Below are 24,298 nucleotides of genomic sequence, written 5' to 3' on the forward strand. Positions count from 1 at the left end.
ATACTGATTAAAGTATTCACTGTTTCCACTCAATTTACTACAAATGGACTTATGTTTTCTTGCAGATCAAAATAGAGCACCTGTAAAGAATTTTGGAAAATATTTATAGACCTACATGTATGAATGAGTTAATTTCCAAATAACAGGACAGAGCGGTGAGAGGCACCCCGCCACATGGCTGCTCTGCTCCCCGTGCCCTCAGCACCTTGTGGTTCCTTTTTACACATCCACACACCTACAGGCAGTTGTCCGACTGGTAGCCATTACTTTTTCTAAAACTAAGGAATGCAAAGCAAGTTAAGAAACTAGGGAAATATAAATGGGAACAGCAAGCAAAATATACAAAGAGAGGTTTGAGTGCTCCTCTAAATTACCTATAAAAGTGTATTCGAAAGAAGTCCAGGCAGTTTTCAGTTATTTTTTTAATGTGTCTCTTACCTTTGCTTTTATTATCAGTTCCTCGTGCTTACGAATTAGGTCCTCATTGTCTGAAAGTGATGAACCTAGACTTTGCTCTTGTAAATCTCTTACGGTTTTCTGAAGCCAACAAGTAACCTAGGTAAGAAGCAACAAAGAGATTACATTTTAAATGATTAGTATAAGTGAGTAAAAATTCAGAAACAGTTCTCTAACCTTTCAAAACTTAAGCTACTTTAATTTCTTTTCATATAAACTCATCTCATATGTTAAATTAATATGATCAGGTTTTTAGTTTTTCTTCACTTCAATCTCTACATGCTTAAGAGAAAAAACAAAATAATACCTGAAAATCATGAAAACGATATATCATTTCAGTGGATTACAAAGCATGAAGGAAATAATTCAAAGTCTCCTAACAAAGAAGAACCAAAATAGATCCCCATGCAATCTATAAATCATGCATTCTTTTAGAATACATATCTTCTTTCCTGTATAAGATTATGAATCTGAGTATTGTTACATAGACTCACATGAAGATATTAAATAGTATATGTAGAGTTATGTTTATACTATTAAAAGATGATGTGAAAATACTTAATTTGCTATAATTGCTGAAAATTTGTATTCAGAAAATGAATGGAAGAAGTTATTAAAATTCCACTGACATTATAAATGGCTACGAGCATGACTCACATTCACTTACTTGATTTACAATACGTGCCTTATACTGTTAAAACAATAAATAACAAAAGACTTGAAAGAAGCTGTATCTTTCCAAGTGATGATATAATTTGACATGGGACTGATGACATGTGGCCTCTGGATGCAGATTCCTTACCCCAATTAAAGGAAAGAGAGCTGGATTTTTACTGTCAAATCTTACACAGCATTGTACTCATGATCACATCATGGATATTGATTCCTAAAAACCCACTACATGCTGGACAGTTTGCTAGTTGCTTTTTGGGCATCATCTCTTCCTCTGTCAACAGTTCCCTAACAAGTATAATATCGGCACCACAGAGATGAGGGTAGGTTAAGCAGCTTATCCAGGGCCATATGGGAAGTGGCAGAGCCGGGATTTGTCCCCGAATCTACATTATTCCAAAGTCCATGCTCTTTCCATTGGGTCCTGCTGTCAGCCTTGGGTCACCTAAAGTCTTACAGCCCTGGTCATCAGGGAAAATTACTTCAAACCTGAAAGATGAATCCTGGTACCCCACTCAAAACGGTGCACACTGCCCAGCATTATACTATGACTTTCTCCAGCCGAGGCTGTCTTGCCTACAACAGCCGCAGTATTTCTCTAAACTCCTGTAACATGGAGAAGTGTGTGAAGCAGGTGGCCAAGGACAAAGCTAGGTTAGTTCTGAAGCTCCACACAATAAACACACATGATGAACACACACAGACACATTCTACACAGAAGTCAAGTTAGCGCTGACATGGAATAAACTCCACTACCATTACAGGGCTGATATCACAAAGCTGATTAGGAGATCAAATGTCTATATCAACACTTCATTTTTTTCCAGTATGACCAGGCAGTAAAAATAGGCAGCAAGATGGTTTCTCCAGCTTTCTGCCAATTGGAAGCCTTTGTCAGCCAGCATGTTAGGCTATCGTCAGCGCAAAGAAAAGAATAATGGTGACCTTGTACCAGGTTTCATGTGAAATATGCCTCATGTTCTTCAGAATATTTGCTAACCTGTGCCTAATACATACTCTAGCTGGTCCTTGTATCTAAAGTACCATGTTTATGTAGTCACAGTTATTTGAAGATAGTTTTTCTTTCTGGCAGCCCAGTTAGAACTAGATGATATATTTAATGTGCGTATTGGAGCCCACAGAGAGTATTTTATCAAGAGCTATAAAATTTGTTCATTAATGTATTAAATTTCTATAAAAATTTCTCACAAAAGATGCAGCGAGCTCACATAAAAACATAACTAGAGGAATGATTTAAAGGTTTCATCAAGGAAAAATGGATCATGACTATAACTAACTTTCAGAGATCATTTATTTTATGAAGTCCTGGGAGTGAGTTTTATTTATTTTTAGCTGAAGTGGGAGGAACTCTGAAATCTCAAGAATGCTTTAATAGGGAAAGTTAATATAGAATCTGAGTGAAGAAAACATGGGGACAAACAGGTGTTCACTAATCTCTAAAAACAGGTGAGAAGTCTAAACCCTCAGATAATCCCATTCAATTTTGTGAGTCAAAGACTTGTCATCTAATACATGCCAGCAGTGATGAAAGCTGGGAAAGAGAGATTGTTTTGATTTTTAAAAGGTATCTACTGATTTCATCCCCTAGATTTGGCAAATACTAGTTCAACCCCCAAAGGATACTCTTCTCTTGGGCACGGCAATACTATTACCTACAAGAGAATGTAGTGAAAGATCTATGGTGGTTTTCCATATCTCCTGACCTGCCTGATAAAGCATACTGACTCTATAGATCTCCACATTTCTACTACCAAACACATCCTGGGAAGAAATACACAAACAAGTTGGCACAAAACTCAGAAGAAAATAGTTTACTGTGGGGGTGTGATATCTCATCATGAGGCAGTCCACACGAGCAGCCTCTTAGATCAGATTTACTTTGTGTGCTGTGAGATGCATGCAGAATAGACACTCAGAGCCCTTCTGATGTAAAAGCAAGACACCCTAAATAACCAACAGCATGTCAACCGTAATGTAAACCAGTCATGCTGTGAGCAGCTATTGCAGACAGCTGCACAGATATTCCAAGAGCACTTTTTATAAGCATTTAAATTATATCAGCTGCTGTCCCAAAGCCTGAGTGATAAGTACAGTGAATGATGCATTGAGACATTCTATAGAACATGGTCCCTGCAAAAGGATGAAAACATGAGCCAAGAGCTGGGGAGATGTGGAAAGAAAGGAAGAACAAAGTCAGAGTATGTACTGGGAATTGGTTCTGGGCAATGACGGATTAAGGGGAAAATGAGAATATTTTTCCTTTCTCTTCCCAGTTCCTACCTTTCAGATTGACCTGAGTGATGTGTTTGTGGTCATCTCACCTGTCTGACATGACATTTTAAGTATTCAGTGCCCAGAGGAGGTTGAACTATGGTAGAGAAGGAAGGAATGAGGTAGATTTTTTTTTGCAGAGGGGAGGTGGGGGGTGGAGAGGAAACACCTATGGGGGGTGGGGGGAGACAGAGAGAAAGGGAAAGGAAACCAGGAAAGATGCAAAGAAGGTACAATCAGGGATGCCCAACAAAAGTCAGGAGCTGCCTTGTAAGTTAAAGAGGGATGCCACGAAAACTCAGTCAAATGGTATAGACCTGCACTGTCCCGTACGGTAGCCGCTAACCCCACATGGCTATTGAGTACTTGGAATGTGACAAGCCCAAATTGCAATGTGCTCTAAGTATAAAATGCAGAGTGGATTTCATAGAGTTAGTACAAAAATGATAAAAATATCTTGTTAAGAATGTTGATATTGATTAAATGTTGAAACACTATTTTAGGTATGTCGAATTAAAAATACGTTATTGCTTTTCACTTTTTTATGTGGCTTTTTCCTTTTTAACTTTTTTTCACTTTTGTAACACGGCTACAGAAATTTAAAATCACATATGTGGCTTGAATTACAATTTTTTATTGGATGGTTCTGTAATTCAAGGATATTCAGAATATCCTTTTTTGTTAAGTGTAGATCTAAGGTCTGAGTTTCAATTAAGGACAATTTAAGATAGCAAACTCAAGAGAATGGTGGGATGAGATACTTTTTGCTGAACATTAATGGACCACTGCATGGGGGGAAGAAGTAGAACTAATGACTCAAAGAAGTTTACTGGCTAAGGAAAAGGAGGATCAGATGACTGCTTTAAGGAAAGCAGAGGTAACAAAGGGACTTCTTCCCAACTTTTGTTTTCTTTATTTGATTATATGAGATGTAAGCATTTTTTCAGGTACAGTGAACTGAAGCTGTGTTAAGGAGAGTAGAGGCAGGGAGGTACCAGGAAGAGCGGGAAGGTTGGTAGAGGGCACTATTGAACGTATCGGCTTTGGGCAAGGAAAGGCTAGTTTTTGTTTGTTGAATAACCTCATCTCACCTTGACCCCCTGATGGAAGATAAGAATAAAGGAAGTATGAGAAATGAATAGGATTTTCCCATAGAGGGGTCAGGTACTACTCTAGGCAGGTCACAAGTTATCTCACGCAATCCTTACAGCCTTCCTGTGATGGAGATACTTGCTTTTTCAACAGATAAGGAAACTGAGACCCAATCAGGGTAAGTAATTCATCTAAAGTCACACAACCAACAAGAAAGTCCCACAGGTTGAGGCAAAAATGCCATAGCCAGAATTCACGTTTTCCTATCCAATGTTTTTTCTCCTCATCATATCCATCAGTAGAACCAAAGGATTCCAGGGAAGAGGGATGGTTCTTATTAAGCTATGACTATGAATCTGGTTAAGATTAAAAACCAGAATACAACAATACAGTTACAGAATCTGTTTCTAACATGGAAATAAGTCCTGTGAATAATCACGGCGGCTCAGTGGAAGTACTATATTAGAGAGGAAACTGATGTGTGGGTCAGGCCCGCCAGGAAGAGCACCTCAGAGGAAAAGGCCAGCTGCAGGCAGAGGCGATGGCAAGCACAAACTGAGAATTCCAGTTCCCAAACGGGGCATGCCAAAGACAGGACTGACACACAGGAAGCACAGGCAACAGAAACATACTTTCTGATGGTCGAGGATAAATAACTCAAGGGGCAGGAAGGTGAACTTTTGCTGCAGCCCAAAGCCGGGCATCAGATTGCCATAAGCCATCACAGTCTCTTTTTCTGCAGTTTGTACTACAATCCAAGATCAGGTCTTACTTTTTGCTCTTTGTTTAAAACCATGCTGGAGGAGGCGAGCTAGCAATGAGCAATTCAAACATCTTAACAGAAATGCTTAAGGGAAGATGAAAATCTCTCCAAATTACTTTCATTCTGTTTTCCTTGTGCATAAGAGTTCTTGCCAAGTAATCAGTTACTATGAGAGACAAAAACCTGATAAAGCAGGGGAAAGGCATCAGTTATGTACCTTCTTTAACTCAAGACATCTTGATATTCTGTCTTCTAATTATCAAAAATGCACACATACACAAAGGTGCTGTCAATTATAGCTGAGGGTCACACGTGACAGTTCTAATGTCTACTTTGATTTTAAAGGCATGTTAGTATTATAATAACCATTTTAACTCCCAGAGGTTTTGTTCTTTTCCTTTTTTTACAGTAGGGAAACCAGTTGTCATTATTTTGTATTAGGTAACCTGGTCAAGCGTGCTCTGTATTTAACTAGGCAGTAACCATACTGCAATATCCATTAGCTCCATTAGGTGATAAAGAGTATTAGGAGAAAAGGCAGGAAAGTTGTGTCTCTGATGTTTGTACCTGAGGACTTGGAAGCAGAGAAAGAAAGAATTCCTGTCAAAAACATGGACTGCATTTCTTTTTAGATGTAGTCTGGGACTGATCTAACTATTGGCTTGTTATTATTTGGACTTCATCTCAGAGATTCCAGGAGGACAAAGTTCTCAATCTTTTTTTTTTTTTTTTTTTTTGGTAGAACTTGGAAGCCCTCCATGAGTTACTGAAGTCAACTGGAAGGTACTAGTAACTCCTCAACAAACTATAAAATCCCAGTATTCTCTATAGATAGATAGTAGGAAAACTAAAATATGTTGTTTGTCTTAAGGAAAAATTTTTGTTCCTTTATTAACAGCTTCATAGATAATCTATCTCCTCATCTGAAACTGTAATTTTACATATTTAATTATTCTGATTTCTGCTAACATATCATTTCTAATTATTCTGACTTGTGTTAACATATCATTTCTCTTCTCACACCTATATTTAAAGAAAAATGGCACTAAGGACATCTTCCCTTCCCAAGATTGCCCTCAACTCTTGTTTGTGCTTAGGTATTTCTTAACCTCCAACTACTTAATGGTGGAAACTGTTTACTCCAATGAATAAAATCAGTACAGTGGTAGTCTCTGGCCTAATTCTATTTCCAGCATTACCTCTGAGTCATTAAGAGGAATCCTGCCAGTAGTGGAAGGAAGTCTTTTTTTTTTTTTTTCAAGAAAGTAAACAGAGACCCAGCCCAGTGTTCTGGTGATGTGTATCTCTGCCGAAGATATCTATCTAAGGCATGGTTTTCCCGATATAACTTAGAATACCACCCTAAGTGATCTGGAGCCATTCACTCTGTGTGTGTGTGTGTGTGTGTGTGTGCACGCACACGCACGTGCGAGAAAGAGAGAGAGACAGAGAGACAGAGAAAGAGAAAGAGAGGAGAAAGACAGAGAGAGAAAGAGAAAGACATACGGACATTTCAGAGCTACAGGGCTACCTGGGAGTGAGAGCAAAGCTTGACATTTTCATATTACCATCCCAGATCCCAAGTAATGCAGCCTAATGAAGTTCATACTGAAGCTTTCGTGTAAACACCTGGTTGTTGGAAAATAAGAGAGTCAGAAACTATCATACTGACGGGATACATAACTGTTAAATTTTAAAGAATGTCTTAATCCTTTCAAAATGTACCATTTAGCTTGTTTGCTTATAGTCTCCCTATAAAAAGCATTAAAATTAATTGAGCCTCTTTGCTTGTCTTCGGGAACCGTGAAAATGACAGTAGAGGAGAGAACGCGTCCCACTGCCTACCCAGTATGTGGTTGTAGCGGTGTTGAGGAAGGAAAGCCAACAATCTCCAGCACCACGGGCAAGGAAGAAGATCTCAGAGTACTGGAAGGAGGCAGTAATAGGGCTTAACAGATAGCAAAATAAGTGTGAAAGCTGGGATGGACATTCCCATCATCTGTACCAGAGTCCCTCTGTTCTACCTTTGACATGCAATGTCCTTGAAAGTAATAGTAATAGCATGCATTCTAACTAGGAGGGGGTTCTATTGCTTACAAAACCACATACTTCTTCTGCAAACACTTTAAGACACTTTGCATTTACCTTGGCATAATTTAGAGTGAATTCTAGAGATAGCCTATGTGCTAAAATGAAATTCTGTGCTAAATTGCAACCTATGAGTGTTGGAAAGTCACATGTATCTGTGACCGGACTGAACTACTGGATACCAATATCAGGAAGATAATTCAACCCTTATTTTGCTCTTATGCCATCCAATGTTAAAAAGCTATATATAAAGTAAGATTTTTTTAAAAGCTTACTATGTGGTAGCCACTAAGCTAGGTACTTTTGTTAACTCATATTAATTTAAGCTGGTCAACCATTCAAGCTCTAAATCCTAGTTAGAAGGTAGAATCCTATAAAGGAGACTATACATGCATGTGCACACACATAACACACACACACAGTTTTACAGTTGTCCAGCAGGTACAAGACTGTTTCCCTGAGGCTGTGCTTATATGTGTCATCACTGATAGCATTTTAATTGCCTATTGACAAAGAATATGATTGCATATAGTTACATGATTATGATATACATGGTACTCAAATTATAAAACCTTCCAAATGTGAATTCTACTACCCATTTTTCCTCCTGCAAAGATATGTATGTTGTATGTATATGTGATCTGGGTAGTAAAAAGAGATCATCTGCCCTTCTGTCTTACTTAATTCTCCTAGATGTCCTTGATACTGTCTTGTACAAAGAGACCACGAATAACTTAGTTTTAATTTATTTGTTTGTCTCACTTACTCCTGATTGGAGCAAATGAGAAAAATTACATTCATAAATCTTCTTGCCAAGATAATTAATTATGCACAAAATACTCCAAGCTGCTTCTGATTTTCATTAATGAAGCAGATTATCTGCAAAATAAGATGCTGCTGGAGTTGGGGGAAAAGGTCAGCTGCTCATCTTTAAATGTAAAACAAGCGCACATTTTTATAATGATAAAGAGGGAACATGCTGTGGTTACGTTTTTCAGTCTATCACATTCCAATTAAGACAGAAAAGCATGTGGTTTCCATTTGCCTTTTTTCTGCAATTGATGTAAATCTTGAGTTACCATCATTCTGGTCACTTAATTTCTTTTTCTAAAGGAGAATTAGCTGAACTATCATAGTTCAAAAGCATTAGGCCATAGACACTTAGAAACAGAGAAGCACTAAATGCATCTTTTAAATGGTTCTTATGAGAGAAGGCGCATTAGATATTCAGACACCCACATTATTATTCATCAGTAATCTTTGCTCTAATCCTCCATTTAATTTTCCTTTTTCTTACATGGCTAAAATGATTGACAAAGCTGATACTGTATTAATGTAAGGTTTGACAGCGCCTATGTTCCCTCAAAAACAGTACAGAACTGACAAAAATATCTTTACCCTCCAATGAAACACGTGCCTCTGTGGTTCCAGCATCCTAGGATTATCAGGTAGGTCATCCAGGAACATAATAATAGAACTCAAAGTACAGAGTCACACTCAGTTTGGTGTCCCTGATGCTATTCTTCCCCATAGCATCATCAACAGAACTTTAAAATGGAACACTCAGAAAAACCTGAAAACTTAGGTAAGATGATTATGTGTGTACCTACCTGGGTTTTAAAATATTCCTTTGTTCACATAATAAAACACAGTAAACATGAGTTACTGTCTATAATACTAAGAAATTGGAGAGACTCTACCTCCTCATCAATAAGATGGTGTTAAAATTGTGCTTCATTCAGTGAAATACCACATAAAAATTATCTATGATGCTTTTGCTGCAAGACTATGTGTATGACTTGTTCAATTTACTAAAATATTAGCTAATGAGATAATATGTGTGGGTTAATTCCATTAGTTTTTGTTTGATGTTTTGTTGTTTCTTTAATAAAAGTGTGTGTGCCTGTGACTATGCTCATTCTTGGATAAAGGTGTAAAAGGTGGCAGTGTGTCAAATGCTGTAGCAATTATCTGTATGGATGGTGATCTCATCTACATTTTTAACTCATTAATAAATGAACATTTTAAAGTCACAAGCAGAAAAAATACTACCTTTTTCTTTTAATCTATTAACTGAGTGCCTATTGAACAAGAATGGCTGATGAGATTATAAAAGTGACTTTTATTTGATCACTCCTGGTGAATGCAAAATAAATAATGAAATTAGTCTTCAGTGTAAGACCAGTCTTTATGTGAGCAAAGAGGGGTGGTATTGGGGGAGTATCTAATGTGTTGGGTCTTCACTGTCCTTTTCAGATGTGATGATAAAAAGCACTAAAACTAATACAGCAGTTTCCACATGCCAGGTTCAAAGCACTAGACATACAACAACTCATTTGATGATACTAATAACACTTTGGTATAGGTACTATTACAACTACATTTTACAGAAAACTGAGCCTGAGGGAGGTTAAACAGTTGCTCAGTTTCTCAGCTGGTAAATGGTGGAATCAGCATTTGAACCCAGCCAAAAATCTGGCCCCAGGATCTGTGGCCTTACAAACCCACAGAAACGACAGTGGTTGTTATTAATTACTCTTACTGCTGACACTGTTTTAGCAAAAGAAAAGGTAACATTGGGTATTTTAAGATTAAGAGCCTAAGTTTTATATTTAAGGAAATGACTATCTTATTTATTGACCAATTTTATTTAAAATAATATTTATCCTTAAGATTATTGCTAAATTGATTTTGGTTCTAGACTGTCAGAAGTAGTCTAAATGAAAGCTAGTTCTTTTAACTACAACTGTGCATTCTTAAAGCCTTACTATACCTATGGCAGCCTCTGACGACTAAACAGTCTTAAAAGACTTAGACACAAACAACAATAATGCTAAACCCAGGAGAAAGACTAGGAACTGAATGAGAAAGAATTCATAAGTTGTAAGGTTTAACCAGAGAGGCAGGACAGGGAAACTAATAGGGAAACTAACAAGATGTCTTTCCATAGGTGACTGGATACATAAACTGTGGTACATCCAGACAATGGAATATTATTCAGCACTAAAAAGAAATGAGTTATCAAGCTATGAAAAGACATGGAGGAATCTTATGCATATTAATAAGCAAAAGAAGACAATCTGAAAAGGCTACATACTGTATAATCTCAACTATATGACATTCTGGGAAAGGCAAAACTATGGAGACAGAAGAAAAGACTACTTGCTGCTAAGGATTAGGCAAGAAGGGATGAACAGGCAGAGCACAGAGGATTCTTAGGGCAATAGAATTATCCTGTATACTGCAATGGTAGATACACGTCACGACACATTTTTTCCAAACCTAGAGAACATATTGCACTAAGAATGAACCCTAGTGTAAACTATGGATTTGGGGTGATAATGATATGTCAATGTAGGTTCCTCAATGATAACAAACGTACTACTCCGGTGGGAGATGTTGATGATGGGGGAGGTTGTGCACGTGTAAGAACAGAGGGTACAATGCAATTTCTGCTCAATTTTGCAGTGAATCTAAAACCGCTCTAAAAAAATTAATCCTGCTTTAAAGAGCACCCCCTCAAAAAAGAGCATACACTCTCTCTCCCAACATATGAGACCCCCTAAGTTAGAGAACTCACCAATGTTATTAGCTTCTGTATTCTCTTACTTTGGTTACTATTAAGACATCTTTCTGCTTTCTAGGGTTGGCAAGGTATCTAGATTTTCCTTAAGCATATAACTAGATTACATAGTTCATTTTGAATCTTTATGTGATTTTTTTTTTACTGCAGAGGATTCAAGTGGATGATTATTGCCATAGTCTTGAAACAGAAAAGCAAAAGTACTATCTTAAAAATAAACAAATAAAATTGTTATTACAAGAAATTGAATACAGTTCCCTGTGCTATAAAGTAGGTCCCTGTTGTTTATCTATTTTATATACAGTAGTGGGTTTCTGTTAATCCCAAACTCCTAATTTATCCCTTTCCCGCCCTTCCCCTTTGGTAATCAGAGTTTGTTTTCTACGTCCATAAGTCTATTTTTGGTTTATAAATAGAATTTGTGTAATTTTTTCTAGATTCCTCACATCTGCTCTTTCATTCTTGGGAAATTGTTCCATGTTTGGGAAGCCTCTTTGCAGACAGAAGGTCTCTGGATAAGAGAGGTTGTGGTTTAAAAGGGATAAATTACTTTGTATATAAAGTAAGAGGAGTTTTTAGTGGGTTTTTGAAAGCACCAGAGGCAGGGATTTGGGGTTATGAATTCAATAGTAAGAAATAAGAGTAAGTTTCTTTTTAAGGGGAGAGCAGCTCTGAGAATACGGTGTCAGGTCAGGATTAGGGGAGCAAGAGAAAGAAAGAGAGGGAGAGAGTGCCATAATGGACCCACTTTATGTTAGGGAGGACAAGGAACTTCAAAAACAGCTGTCTGATAAACAATGTTCTTGTCCTGAGCATTACTTCTCCTTTGTTATGCTAGAATCTTCAGTAAAAGACTACTGCATTTGTAACAGCATTCTGGTTAATAAGCATGTGAAGGTCGGGTAGGGAGAAGAGACAAACTGGGGAGAGGCTATGGGTTGGCAGGCAAAACAGCAGAAGCAGGACAGCAGCTGGCAGAAGTCAAGGTAGACGGCTGAAGTGGAGGTGGGCTGGAAAGTATATAGTGACCTGAAGAAGGAGGTGACAAAAAGCATGCAGACTATATGTCTGCAGGTATCTGCACTCGGGGGTCTGCCATCTCCTCAGAGAGACCTTCTATGATTCCTTTTCTGATTAAAAGTAGATCAACACAAGTCAAAATTCACTGCCCTCAGTGATTTTCTTTATAGCACTTATCATTGTTCATTTGTTTATCATATGTCTTTCTCATCACACTAGAATAGTGGTTTTCATCTAGGGGCAAGGTTGCCCCCCAAGGGACATTTAGCAATGTGTGGAGACATTTTTAATCATCACAACTGGAGTATGTTCTACTGGCATCTAGTGGGTAGAGGCCAGGAATGCTCTGGACACCCTAGAGTGCCCAGGACAGTCTCCCAAAACCAATTACCTAGCACCAAATGTCAATAGAACTAAAGTTGAGAAAATGCTTTAGAAGAAAAGTTCCTAGAGGAAAAGGACTTTATCTTTTGTGTTGTAATTCCCAGTACTTATAATATAACCTGGCACATAGTAAGTATTCAGTAAGTATTAGTTGAAAGGTTGATCATCATTTAAGTCCTCATTTTTTCCAGCTTGAAATAAGAATCAGTTTCTCTTGGACTCATATTTGCTACCATCTGTATGTTGATCTCTCCAGTTGGATCAGAGCAATAATATAAAACACGTGAAAAGGCCCATTTTCTATGCATCCAGACCAGGAGACCTCCTACATCATCTCTCCCTGAAAATTCTCTCTGTTTAATTTGTACAGATTAAAGCATGATTGGGGCGGTCAGAAATACAGCAATAAGTATCCTACACATTGGAGTTGGGGGTTTGCAAAGAGAGTTCTAACCACTCTTTCCCTCAAGTGATTGGGACAGAAGGAATGCATAGCAAGTACACGGACAACTGATCAGAGCTGGGCCCACAATCTGGGTAACAAGCTGTAACAAGCCTGCAAACTCATCAACCTCCCACCCCAAAGCCCTCGAACCACTGTGCATCCAGCCATAGGCCAAAGTCAAATTTTTCCATTGGTACCAGACTACTCTTCTAAGAACATTATTTCTGTTTGGGGCTGACAGACTTTTTCACTGACATTAGCAGCAATCTACAACCATTCAGCACCATCATGTCTCTGCAACATTAAAGAAAATTGCAATGAATATTTCAGACTTTCAAAGTAATGTCCCTAAAAGCAGTGACTTAGAAGGAAGTGAGAAAAAGAATCCAGCAATAGAACACAGTCATTTTCAAATCTGCTCATGGGTATTCTCCCATTTTAAAAAATCAGTATTATAATGAGAAGAAATAAAAATCTTTGTTTTTATATTACTTCCTTGGGAAAACAACACGGTAGTTTGGATCAGAGATCAAAGAATTGGACCATGATGACTGAGAAACTGTCCTAGAAAACAGTCTGTCCACATAATAAGCAAGCTTCACGAGTCAAGGTCAGGACCCCATTAATGTCCCTTTGGGTTACCTGACTTTCTTGTTGGTCCCACTGACATATCTGCAGAACCTGACTCAGTTCCTGCCGCTGTTGCTTCAGGTACTTGTCTAGTTGCCGTCTCCTGTCTTGCAGAAGTTCAAGAAGGCTGTCGATCTTCAGGCAGCTGTTATGAGCTCCCTGAACCATCTCGGGATTTACATTAGGTCCATCACATTTGAATTTTTCTATGAAGTCAGTGAGTTGTTGACTTTTGTTTAAGAGGGCTAGAGATCGTTCTAAGAGTTCTAGAAGAGAATTAGAAAAAGGAATAGTGAGATGAGCAAGCATTTAGAGTAAAATGTGGGCTCTTCATATAATTTAAAATATATGTAACTTTCATATGAATTCAAATGTGTAAACATAAAACACCTACAATACAACTGGTCGAATACCTCACCCTAATAATTGCTATGGCACTGACTGCTGAACGGTAGGATGCTGAATTTCAACAACAGCGTAATTCAGTGCGAGGAGTTGAAAGACCAGGGGGTTTGGGTACTGGTTCAGCTGGTTTTCAGTGGTGTGATGCTGGCTGAGCTGCCTACCCTCCTTGGAGCATTCTGCATCCTGAGGTGGCTGGACTAAATCTGAGGTTTAAAGGATATTGCCTGCAGTGACTAAACAAGAACTCAGTAAATGTGCTGGCCAGGTGCCAGGGACGATGGCAAAGCAGAAAATGTGTGCTCAGTCTCACAGGATCAGCTGTCACCCAGTTCTGACCAACTGTGGACATGAGGGAATATGAGTTCAGTACTGATGTGGCTTCCAATTTTTTAAGGAATTATAAACATAGATTTTTATGTGAAAGCTTCTGATTTTTAAATGTTTTGTAATTTGCATTTTTTAATTAAAAAATACTTAAGGATAAACAAAACATGGCTCTTTGCCAAATAAGCCACCAGTTTGTGCTCTCTGAAGTAAACAGCATTACAGGTTTGGGCAACATCTTGTAGAAATGGGAGTTCAAGCCTGAACATTGAAGGACTACTAAGGAAGGGTGTGGAAAGGGGGAGTTGAGACTAACACTCTGACGAGCAACCTCACTTGGGGATCAATTGGAGGAGCAGTTGGGAAACTATCCACTCCCCATAAGCCAAAAACCTAGGAGTCATCCATGATGCACCCCTCTCCCTAACCCCATCAATATCAAGACCTGTCTATTTCACCCTCTATCTCCTGCATCTGTATACTTTTCTCTACCCCCACACAGAAAGCATCATCTGTTTCCTGGACTGGTGCAGTCACCTCTTAATTGCATCTCCTCTCCAATCCATTTCATCCATTCTCCATGTATTAGCCAGGAAGATTGTTTCTAAACACACTACCACACACACACACACACACACACACACACACACACACACACACACAAAACAATGGCTTCCCATTGTTCTAGAATTAAGGATAGACCCCTTAACATGATTTCTGGTCTAGCATGATCTGGTCCGTATGTTTGCTTTGAGATCGTCTCAATCTCTTTATCTCCAACCGTATCTTCTTTAAATACCTCACACATGCTGTACACCTTCCTGCCTCAGAACTTTTCACTGCGTTCTCTGCCAGAGACATCATTCTCCTCAATCCCTTCCTTCTCCACCTTTATTCTACTCATATTTCAGGTCTTAGTCATTGTCAATTTCCTCAAAAGACAAACCAGACTAGACCAAATCCTCCTATCAAGTGTTCTTACACCACAATGTTCCTCTCATTCACAGCTCTTATCACAGCTATAGTTCTACATTTATATGTTGGGTTAGTTGACTAACATCTGTCTTTGCCACTAGGCTCCAATGCAATATGAGAACAGAGACCATGACTGTATTCCCAGCACTTAGCATAGTGACTGGCACAGGAGAGACATTCAGTAAGTTTTGTAAGATGCTAGAAAGAAATCAAATGATTAAAAGAGGGGGGAGAATTAGGAGAGCTATAGATGCTAGAGATCAGCAGTCCTCTAGGGATGTAAAAAAGAGATGTTGGGAAGACTTGGGGTTCTGTGATGGGTAAGTGATAGAAACAGAAGCCCAGTTACCAGGTTGAGAAGTGGGAAGATAGTGATGAAGTCAACAAGAGAGGACAATCTTTGAGACATTTGTTGTTAGAAGGGAAAAAAAAAAGGATAGACTATCAGCAGGGTTAAATAAACTTTTTATTTTTAGAATGGGAGAACTTTGAAGAATCTAAAGAGTAAATACATCCACTCTACTAGAAATGGACTAATCAGTGCTAAAAGCCACACATTCTGATTAGTTGCTCAGTGTTCTTTCCACTGTGCTATGGCACTCTACTTTAGCATCCTAGCATTCAGCAGTGAACCACACAGCAATGAGGAGGCTGTGGCAGTTGGGCCAACTGTCTCTTTTAATTGACATCTTATTTTGAGAGCTGGAAGAAAGACTGAGATAAGTGAAGATACTGTAAAGAGATATTTTGAGATAAAAAGGAAAGAATTTGAAACAGTTTATGCCACATGGCCTAGATTTGTCCAATAAAGTACTAGGTGGTATTATCTGCGCAGAGTGGAAAAGGTGTAATTAGGTGCAATGGGCAGTTTGGTTAGGAGTTAATAATACAAAGAAACAAACAACAAAAACAACCACAGACTTGAAGCAGGACAGGGGATTGGATAATTCAAACAGAAGAAGAAAAGTCAGGGAGAACATTAAAATTAACGTAGATCTCTTAAATGGAGACGTAGAAGCAAACATGAACAAGATGGGAGGGACAGGGGCAGAAAAAACCTATCTATTTAGAAAAAAATCTTATGTGGAAGGGAAAGGAAGAACGGAAAATGAGGTGAAAGCAGGCTATAGAAGCCCTTTCCCATCAAACTGAAGAGTTTTGATTTGTATCGTCTTCTGAAGTATAGTTGGTTTACAATGTTTTGTTAATTTCTAGTTTACAGCATAGTGATTCAGTTATACATATAGATTTGCATAGTTTTAATCGGTATGACTGATCCTCCATATATAGGCATATGTATTTCCTTTGTTTTGAAGAGTTTGTTAGGACATCGCAAACAATTACACACACACATACACACACACAAACACACACACACACAGGAAGTATGGGCAGGCGGCAGGTCTCCACATAGTATTTCTTCCTGTCATTAACTAGTGACATCATATGGTAATTTCCTTTCTCTTTCTGGCTTACTTCATTTAGAATGACTATCTCTAGGTCCATCCATGTTGCTACAAATGGCATTATTTTATTCTTTTTTATGGCTGAGTAGTATTCCATTGTATAAATATACCACAACTTCCTTATCCAGTTACCTGTCAATGGGCATTTAGATTGTTTCCATGTCCTGGCTATTGTAAATAGTGCTGCTATGAACATTGGGGTGCATGTATCTTTTCTAATTAGAGTTCCCTCCAGATAAATGCTCAAGAGTGGGATTGCTGGATCACATAGTAAGTCTATTTTTAGTTTTTAAAAGAATCTCCATACTGTTTTCCATAATGGCTGCACCAAACTACAACATGATGTTCTTAACCTCATTCAATGGCATTTTCAAGTATACACAAAAGTAGAGAAAATAGTATAATAGATCCCAATGGATCTGTATCTAAACTACATTTAAAATATATATAACATTTAAGAAAAAGTAATTAAATGATTGCTTCTGCAAGGAAGTTTCTTAGATATTATGTTCATGTTAATAAAGCCATTGCAAAAACTGGCAGGTATGACTGTGATCCTCCAGAACTTAGAACCAATTTTCTCTTCCTAATGTGCCTGCCTTGCTTATTGCTCACTTTTGCCTCATGCTACTGTGTCTTACATTGGAATTATATACAAATAACACTTAACAAACATACTTTGAGTTGACTGCTATCTAAGCCCAAGAGATTCAGAGATGTACTAGTCCCAGTCCTCTAGGATCTTACAATCTTGTGATGAGGACAAAGAGGGAAATGAATTATGACTACACAGAGTGCTGGGTGGTGTAACAGAGGGACCCACAAGACGCACAGAGAGAATTCACCAATATATGTGTACATGCCTCATCAAACTGTAGGCTTACTGTGGACAAGGGCCAGTACATGATTCTGATTTTCTCAGCTGGCATAGGTTCAGAAAATACTGCTTAATTATGCATAGTTGAAATGAGGGCAACCAGAATGGTAAGTAATCTAGAAACCACATTTGCTGGAAAAGACTTTAACTAGGCATGTTTCACCCAAAGGAGAGAAGACTGGAGAGAACATGTTATTCCTCAACTATTTCAATTACTGTCATGTAGAAGAGGGGACAAATTAATTCTGTAACTTTCCAGAGGGCAAAAACTTCAACCCATTCTTTCTGGTTCTGACCTCCAAAATGCTATAGAGTAAGTCTCTTACATGCAACAGAGCCTTAGCATTGCTGAAGAAGGAAAAAGTATAGGTTTTGAAATAGAGTAAGTATTAGGGATAAGTTTGCTTACAGTTTTCCCAGTTACATTAGCCTTTTCATCCTAACATCATTCACAATCTGTGCTACTCACTGATCAGCATCTCAGAACCTTATTATAATGGCTAGCTGCAGTTACAGCTGTAATTAATTTTGTTAAATTTAAAGACAACACTGCTATGGTCTGAATGTTTGCCCCTCTAAAACTTACATGCTGAAATCCTAATACCCAGTGTGATGGTAATAGGAGGTGGGGTTCTGGGGAGGTGGTTAGGCCGTAAGGATGAAGCCCTCATGAATGCGATTAGTGTTCTTATAAAAGAGACCTCACAGAGCTTCCCAACCCATTCCCCTGTGTGAGGACATAATGAGAAGTCTGAAACCTGGAAGGGGGCCCTCATCTGACCACGCTGTAACCCTGATCTCAGACGTCCAGCCTCCAGAACTGGCAGGAATAAATTTCCGTTGTTTATAAGCCACTTCATTTGTGGCATTTTGTTACAGCAACCTGAACAGACTAAGACAGATATGAAGTCCTTAACTGAAAATCAGAGTTTTGTCCTTTAATATGCATTTCAGATCAGTTCATCTTAATCATATCCCACTGAATCTGTTGTTTAATAAATTTCATCAACTCCCATTTTATAACCACAAAGCCCTTGGGTGCATAAATAGGGAGCCTGATATCCTTACTGGAGTCTCCTGTAATCCCTGTGCTTCAAGTATCACACAGAAGGGGCACAAAAATGTCATGATAAACATGCCATCAGGATGGAAGAATGTTCTGTCATCACAAAAGTAAACTATGTTTCCTGTCTTCAGCTAGCATTGTTATCCAACTTTGCAGATTAAGAGGAGGCCCAATGGACTCTCAAAGCCTACCCTTGAAAGGCAGGGCTTTGGTCCCACCATCAGCTGGATGCCAGGGTGCTGCAGGCTAAGACCTCCAAACAAAGCAGCATGTGCCCAGGAAAACTGGCCCACTGAGCCACAGAGCCTAGGACCTGAAGGAGCCAACATTAACAGCAGCAAAACAGCATTAAGGCTACTCCCCCTGCCAGCTCCATCCCCAATAATTTATGGAAAAGTCCCTACTTCCACAACCCCCACCCCCAGTCCCTTCGGAAAATGCTTTCATCTAATTGCCTCGGTACCGAACCTCTTCCACAAAAACATCAGTCACTATCAGGTTTCAGGAGGTAAAATTGCTGCGTCATGATCATGTTGGTTGGATGAAGACTGAATTGAGACCAGAGAACCATCTCAGTGGCATGGACTCGATTCACTCTCCAAGTCTCCTAAGGGGAATTTCATGTCATTCTGTTTACCCTCTTTGGACCCAGCTAGATTGCTGCACTGTAAAAACTGGGGCAGGCTGCTGCTCTAATGCGGATACTTTTGACGCTGTATATCGTCCCTGTTAGTGATAGGTCCTACAGACTAATCATCAGGTAAAATTACATGTACACATGTGGTAGGATCTCATAAAGTGTACACAGGAAAGACTGAGTCCTTTAATCTTTGAGTTTTAGAAGAATAATGATCTATTATCTAGGGTCCTTTGAAGGGTGATATAAACACAAAATCTATTTGTGCTTTTAAAAACACCTTTTGCCCCTGCCCCTACAATCTGGCTTGTGAAGTGAGAAGTTGAGTTAGGACTGTGACAAGTGAATTCAGGAAGCCATCCACTTGTACTCAGCTCTACTGGGCAGCAATAATTAGAAGAACTCGCTAGGAAGAACAGAAGTCATTGCTCCTGTCTATTTATCTAACCTGCTTCCACAGAAAAAGTTACAGTAAACAGTTGCTCTTCCATAAATGCCTTCCCTATTACAGTCCTGGCTCATCCCAAATTCTAGTGGAAAACGCCCACCATACAAATTGTTGGTTAATGACTAGACAACCTTTATTATAGTTGTTTCAGAAGGAGTTGAAGATAATTTTATATAGTGTATTACGAGATTTTTATCTGGAAGAAGTTCACTACTTTTAAAAACTGCAATAGTGAAAGGAAATTTCCTTATCCAGAACTGTTATTTAAAGGCTGAAGTTCATTTGCTGACCCTTAGAAGGAAAAGATACTGGATTCAATCATTTATTCAACCAAGAAATATTTCATGAGGACCCACCATGTGCCGGCACCTCGCTAGATGCGGAGGATAGAAGGATGAGCGAGGTGGAAATGGTCCCTCCCCAGGAACTAAGATCCAGCAGACTGAATAACTGAATCTCCCAGAGGCTCTTCTTCTACTGCCCCTGAGAATCATTTACAACTAGATCTTCCTTCCAGACGATGACCAAAATTAAGGCTCTATTTAACCTGATTTGGAACTAGTTGAGGTTTACATAATCAGATAAATTAAAAAGATACTGTCATACATGAACATCCTTATATTAAAATCTTTAAAAGCTTAGGTTAGAACAGACATATTTCTTGCCTTTGGTATGATGCTCATGAAGCTGAAGAAGTGATTTTAACGACTCAACACTCTCGAACTCCTGAGTGTTCTGGAGGAAATCTTCCGCTTGGTCTATTTTAATGGCAAACTGCAACAGAAATACAGGGGAAAAACATTTGAAAAAATAAAAACCAATGTGCCACTTTCAGTTATTTGTAAATGTTTTTCATGAATTAATGGCTCAGCCGACTACGTAGGTTTGTGTGTTTGTATGATGATGTGTGTGTGTGATGTGTGCTGGCTCACGTGTTTGTATGAGGGTGTGTTTGCATGTAGTCAGTCTACAAAGTGCCAAGATAAGAACTTTCTTCCTGTTCCTTTGCATTCCCTTCATATCCGGAAATACGTTATGTACGCTGAAATAAACCAGTTTGTTTACTGTTCTAATGTCTATTGAAATTTTCAATGAAAATTATGTTTCAATAATTTGTGTGTAACAAATACAGCCACTGTCAACATCCTAAAGCAGTTTGTTAAAGAATAACCAAAGTCTGCTAAAAAACAAACAAACAACAACAAGTTTGGCTAAACAGTACCTACATAATTATTAGTAAATTTAACTTAAAAACCCATTTAGGTTGAAATATAGTTGGTTTTTCCTCTATAATTAGACCTAGAACTGAAAAACGTTTCAAAATAATACATAGTCTAATCCCATTTCTACACTTGATTTTAACCAAAGGGCCGAGAAGCGATGCCTAATCCCGTTTCTTATACAAAGCAAATATATGTGTGTGTGTGTGTGTGTGTGTGTGTGTGTGTGTGTGTGTGTGTGTGTGTGTGTGTGTATTAGTATAGAAAGTGATCCAAAAGATACATAGCAAAGGGTTACCTTTATGAGAAGGAATGGGATTAGGGATAGGTGAGGGGTGGTAAACTGTTAGCTTTTAAATCTATAACTTGTAACTTTGTTAACTTTGTTTGCATTTTTAATCAATGATTTTATGTACTTCCATATAAATATAAGTGAAATCAGATCCAGCAAGAATGAAAAAATGGAAAGTTTCTCCTCTGTTTCAAAAACAAAAGGAACAGCAATTTTACACCCTAAATGGTGAGGTACATGACCAGTCTCTCTTTTGTGTGTTTCTCCATAGACTAGGACTTATGAACAGGAGATGTTTTAAGTGATGACAAAATTCTCAGGGGAATAATCTTAGAAGCAAATTTTAGAAAAGGGCAAAATATTTGGTTATGCTAGTACAGTATATCCATAGCAGTAGACAAATAACTAGGGTTCAAAGGTAATTATTATCATTTATAAAAGCATTTTAATCAACATGTTCACCTTTGGATCAGGAATAGAATAAACTTATAAAGTACTAGTGAGAAAGAAAAAAAAAGCCTATCACCATGCTTGTCCTCTTTTTCAAGTTTTATCCACACCCTCATCTTTGGATTCAGTAATATTTAATATTTTATGTGACTGTTTGATTAACAAGATCTACTGTGTTTTGATTATTACAATAGCCATATAAAATCCAGTTTTAAAGGCATGGGATCATGAGAGAGAAACTGATGAGCACGTCTCCTTTTGAAAGGCAGAGAAGGTGTCCACCATCCTGTTAGAACAACCAGATGGACACAAGCCACCGTCGCTTGGGGACAGTGTCCCAAAAAAGCACAGTGTTTGAGAAGACAATACCCTATCTGATGGTGCATACCGTGAGCCTGAAGCCATCTTGTACTACCAACCACGCAGTAAGAAGCCATTCTGTATTTCTAAAGAACTCCTGCATGCACGTGGTTCAAAAGGGGATCCAATCTACACATTTACATCTCTAATTAATTCCATTTCTAACAGCTGATTTTAAGAACATTCTTCGAAGAGAAACTTCAAAGAGAAAAAAAACAAAACAAAACCCCGGTAGGTGATTTGTTTTTTCCCTGTAGAACATTACAAGAAGTTTTGAAGTCACTGTGTAACTTATATCTGTATTTCAACTTGTTTGACATTAAAAAAAAAAAAAAAAAAAGCCAACCAACAAACAATACTTCACTCAGAAAAAGCTTCCCTAGAGTTCTATTAACTTTTATCTTGTGGATATTTTCTGTTCCCCAATTTTCTTCTTTGGATAGTTTGTACAGGATAGAAGTGGCAACAGAGGGACACTTTTCAAAGACCCTATCCTTAATATCACCTCCATCATTTTTTAAATCACTTATGAAGATTGCTTTGGCATACACAAGGGAAAGGGAAGATCATGCAGGAGTTTGCCTTCAGCTAAGTATGAAGTGGTCCACAAAGTTGGAAGCAGGATAATATAAGAAACAATTCACTTTTTCACTAGGAATCAGACTGCTGGGTTGAATTACAAGTTGACTTATATTTCCTTTTACTTCATGCAGTATCTGGAAGTCATTTCTCATCACATAGAAGATCACCTAGCATTAATGTTCCTACACAGTGAAAAACAAATATTGGGCTTAATGTTTGAAAAAAGATAACTTCCTGTGCTCAAACAAGCCGAATTTCAAGGGTAGTTGACACCCACACCCCATCTACTAAGATGAAAGGAATTAGATGCATCTATAACTTGATGCCTGTAGGTGTATTTCACCTGGTTTATTTCTTCTCAGGAAAGAAAATTGTGTGTGGAACTTTTTCCCAAAATGATGTGTAAAATGAATTCTGAGCTGGATTTCAGTGCTCAAACTGTGAAAAACAAACCCTGAAAGTTACAATACAGTTTTTGCTCCTCCTTTTAACTTTTAAATGAGTTTATGATGCATGAGATTGTCTACCCCAATTTTAATGTTCTATTACTAATCTTCTTTCCTTCATTATTTTGGATTTCAGTCCTGAATTTTCAGTTTGGAAATGTCGTATTTTTCAAAGCAAGTGCTTTATCATGATGAAGCAGTGTGCCCACACCAAAGGCATGGACTGCCACTTGACAGAGAAAAAGTGAGATTTCCAATAACTATGTTACACTAAATATAACTCCTCTTTTGATAATGTTCTTTGAGTCTCACATTTTGAAATTGGGTTCCTCAAAAAAAAATTGCAGAATTCAAGAAAAATCATAGGGGGAAATGACCACCTTAGGCCCAGGATTTTGTCTTTCCCTTATATTTTAATGAGCTCAAACTATGAAAACTCGTCTATAGGCCTTAGGAAAGCACTCTGTAAAGTGCTTCGCTTATAAGGTAAACATTCTATCGAATATTCTGCAATTGCTTTTCATAAGCAGCAGATTAAATTGTGCCCTCCAACTTCCAGTTAACAAGAACACATTAGACCAGAATTTCCTAGTAATCCTATAACCAGGGGTAATTATATCACAATGACTTATGAGTAAGAATTCCCATTTTTACTTACTATTTATCAATTTTAATGAACTGTACTTAGTTTTTGTTTGAAGGCCTACATTTAAAATATTAACAATTTTATTTTTTGACAATCAAAAATTAAATGTATATATCTTGGTTATTCTGACATTTTTGAACTGATTGCAACGTCTATTTGTGGAAATAAAACATTTTTAGGAGTGCTATCCATTTGCTCTAAAGTGGAGAAGGGAGAAGTTTTTTTAAACACAAACCTCCAAGGCATTTTCAAAAAATTCAGAGGTCAACCTGAGAAGCTCCCTTCTTCTCTCAAGCATGGAGACCAGGGCTGCCCATGCTTCGCCCAGCGTTTCGGCCATGGCATCATAGACCTGACTCTGATCCTTGTTCTCTTCAGCCGCCTTGTCTGCTTCCTGCAAGAGTTCCCACACTCGGTCTTCCAAAGCCTATGTCCAGGAAAGAAAAGGCACAAGGCAGAGTGTCACTCAGTGTAAGAACTTGGGGTCATATCTTAAACCCTTGAAATTTTGAAATTATACGTGGTCTAGGAAAATCTAGAAGAGAATTCATAAACATAAACTGCTATGCAGGCAGGTAGATAAAGCAAGCGGGAGGAGCAATGGAGACTAGTAAACTGGGGAGCATGGAGAGGCTAAAGGCACCCACATTTAAACATTGCTCAAACACCGTAGAGATTT

The 24,298-nt window shown here is 38.2% G+C and overlaps 1 protein-coding gene across 8 annotated transcripts in view; it reads right to left on the reverse strand.

Annotated features, from left to right (window-relative positions):
* The window catches only part of CCDC141 (coiled-coil domain containing 141), a 194,972-nt gene that overhangs the window by 110,240 nt on the left and 60,434 nt on the right, over positions 1–24,298 (reverse strand). For all 8 annotated transcript variants that reach the window (XM_031451742.2, XM_031451741.2, XM_031451739.2 and 5 more), the window contains 4 exons: positions 23,855–24,046; positions 20,289–20,397; positions 13,438–13,691; positions 439–555 (listed from right to left, as the gene is read on the reverse strand). In XM_031451742.2, the coding sequence (XP_031307602.2) occupies positions 439–555; positions 13,438–13,691; positions 20,289–20,397; positions 23,855–24,046 (672 nt within the window). The remainder of the gene's footprint in view (positions 1–438; positions 556–13,437; positions 13,692–20,288; positions 20,398–23,854; positions 24,047–24,298) is intronic.

Source organism: Camelus dromedarius, chromosome 4, assembly GCF_036321535.1.
Source record: "Camelus dromedarius isolate mCamDro1 chromosome 4, mCamDro1.pat, whole genome shotgun sequence".
Taxonomy (NCBI): domain Eukaryota; kingdom Metazoa; phylum Chordata; class Mammalia; order Artiodactyla; family Camelidae; genus Camelus; species Camelus dromedarius.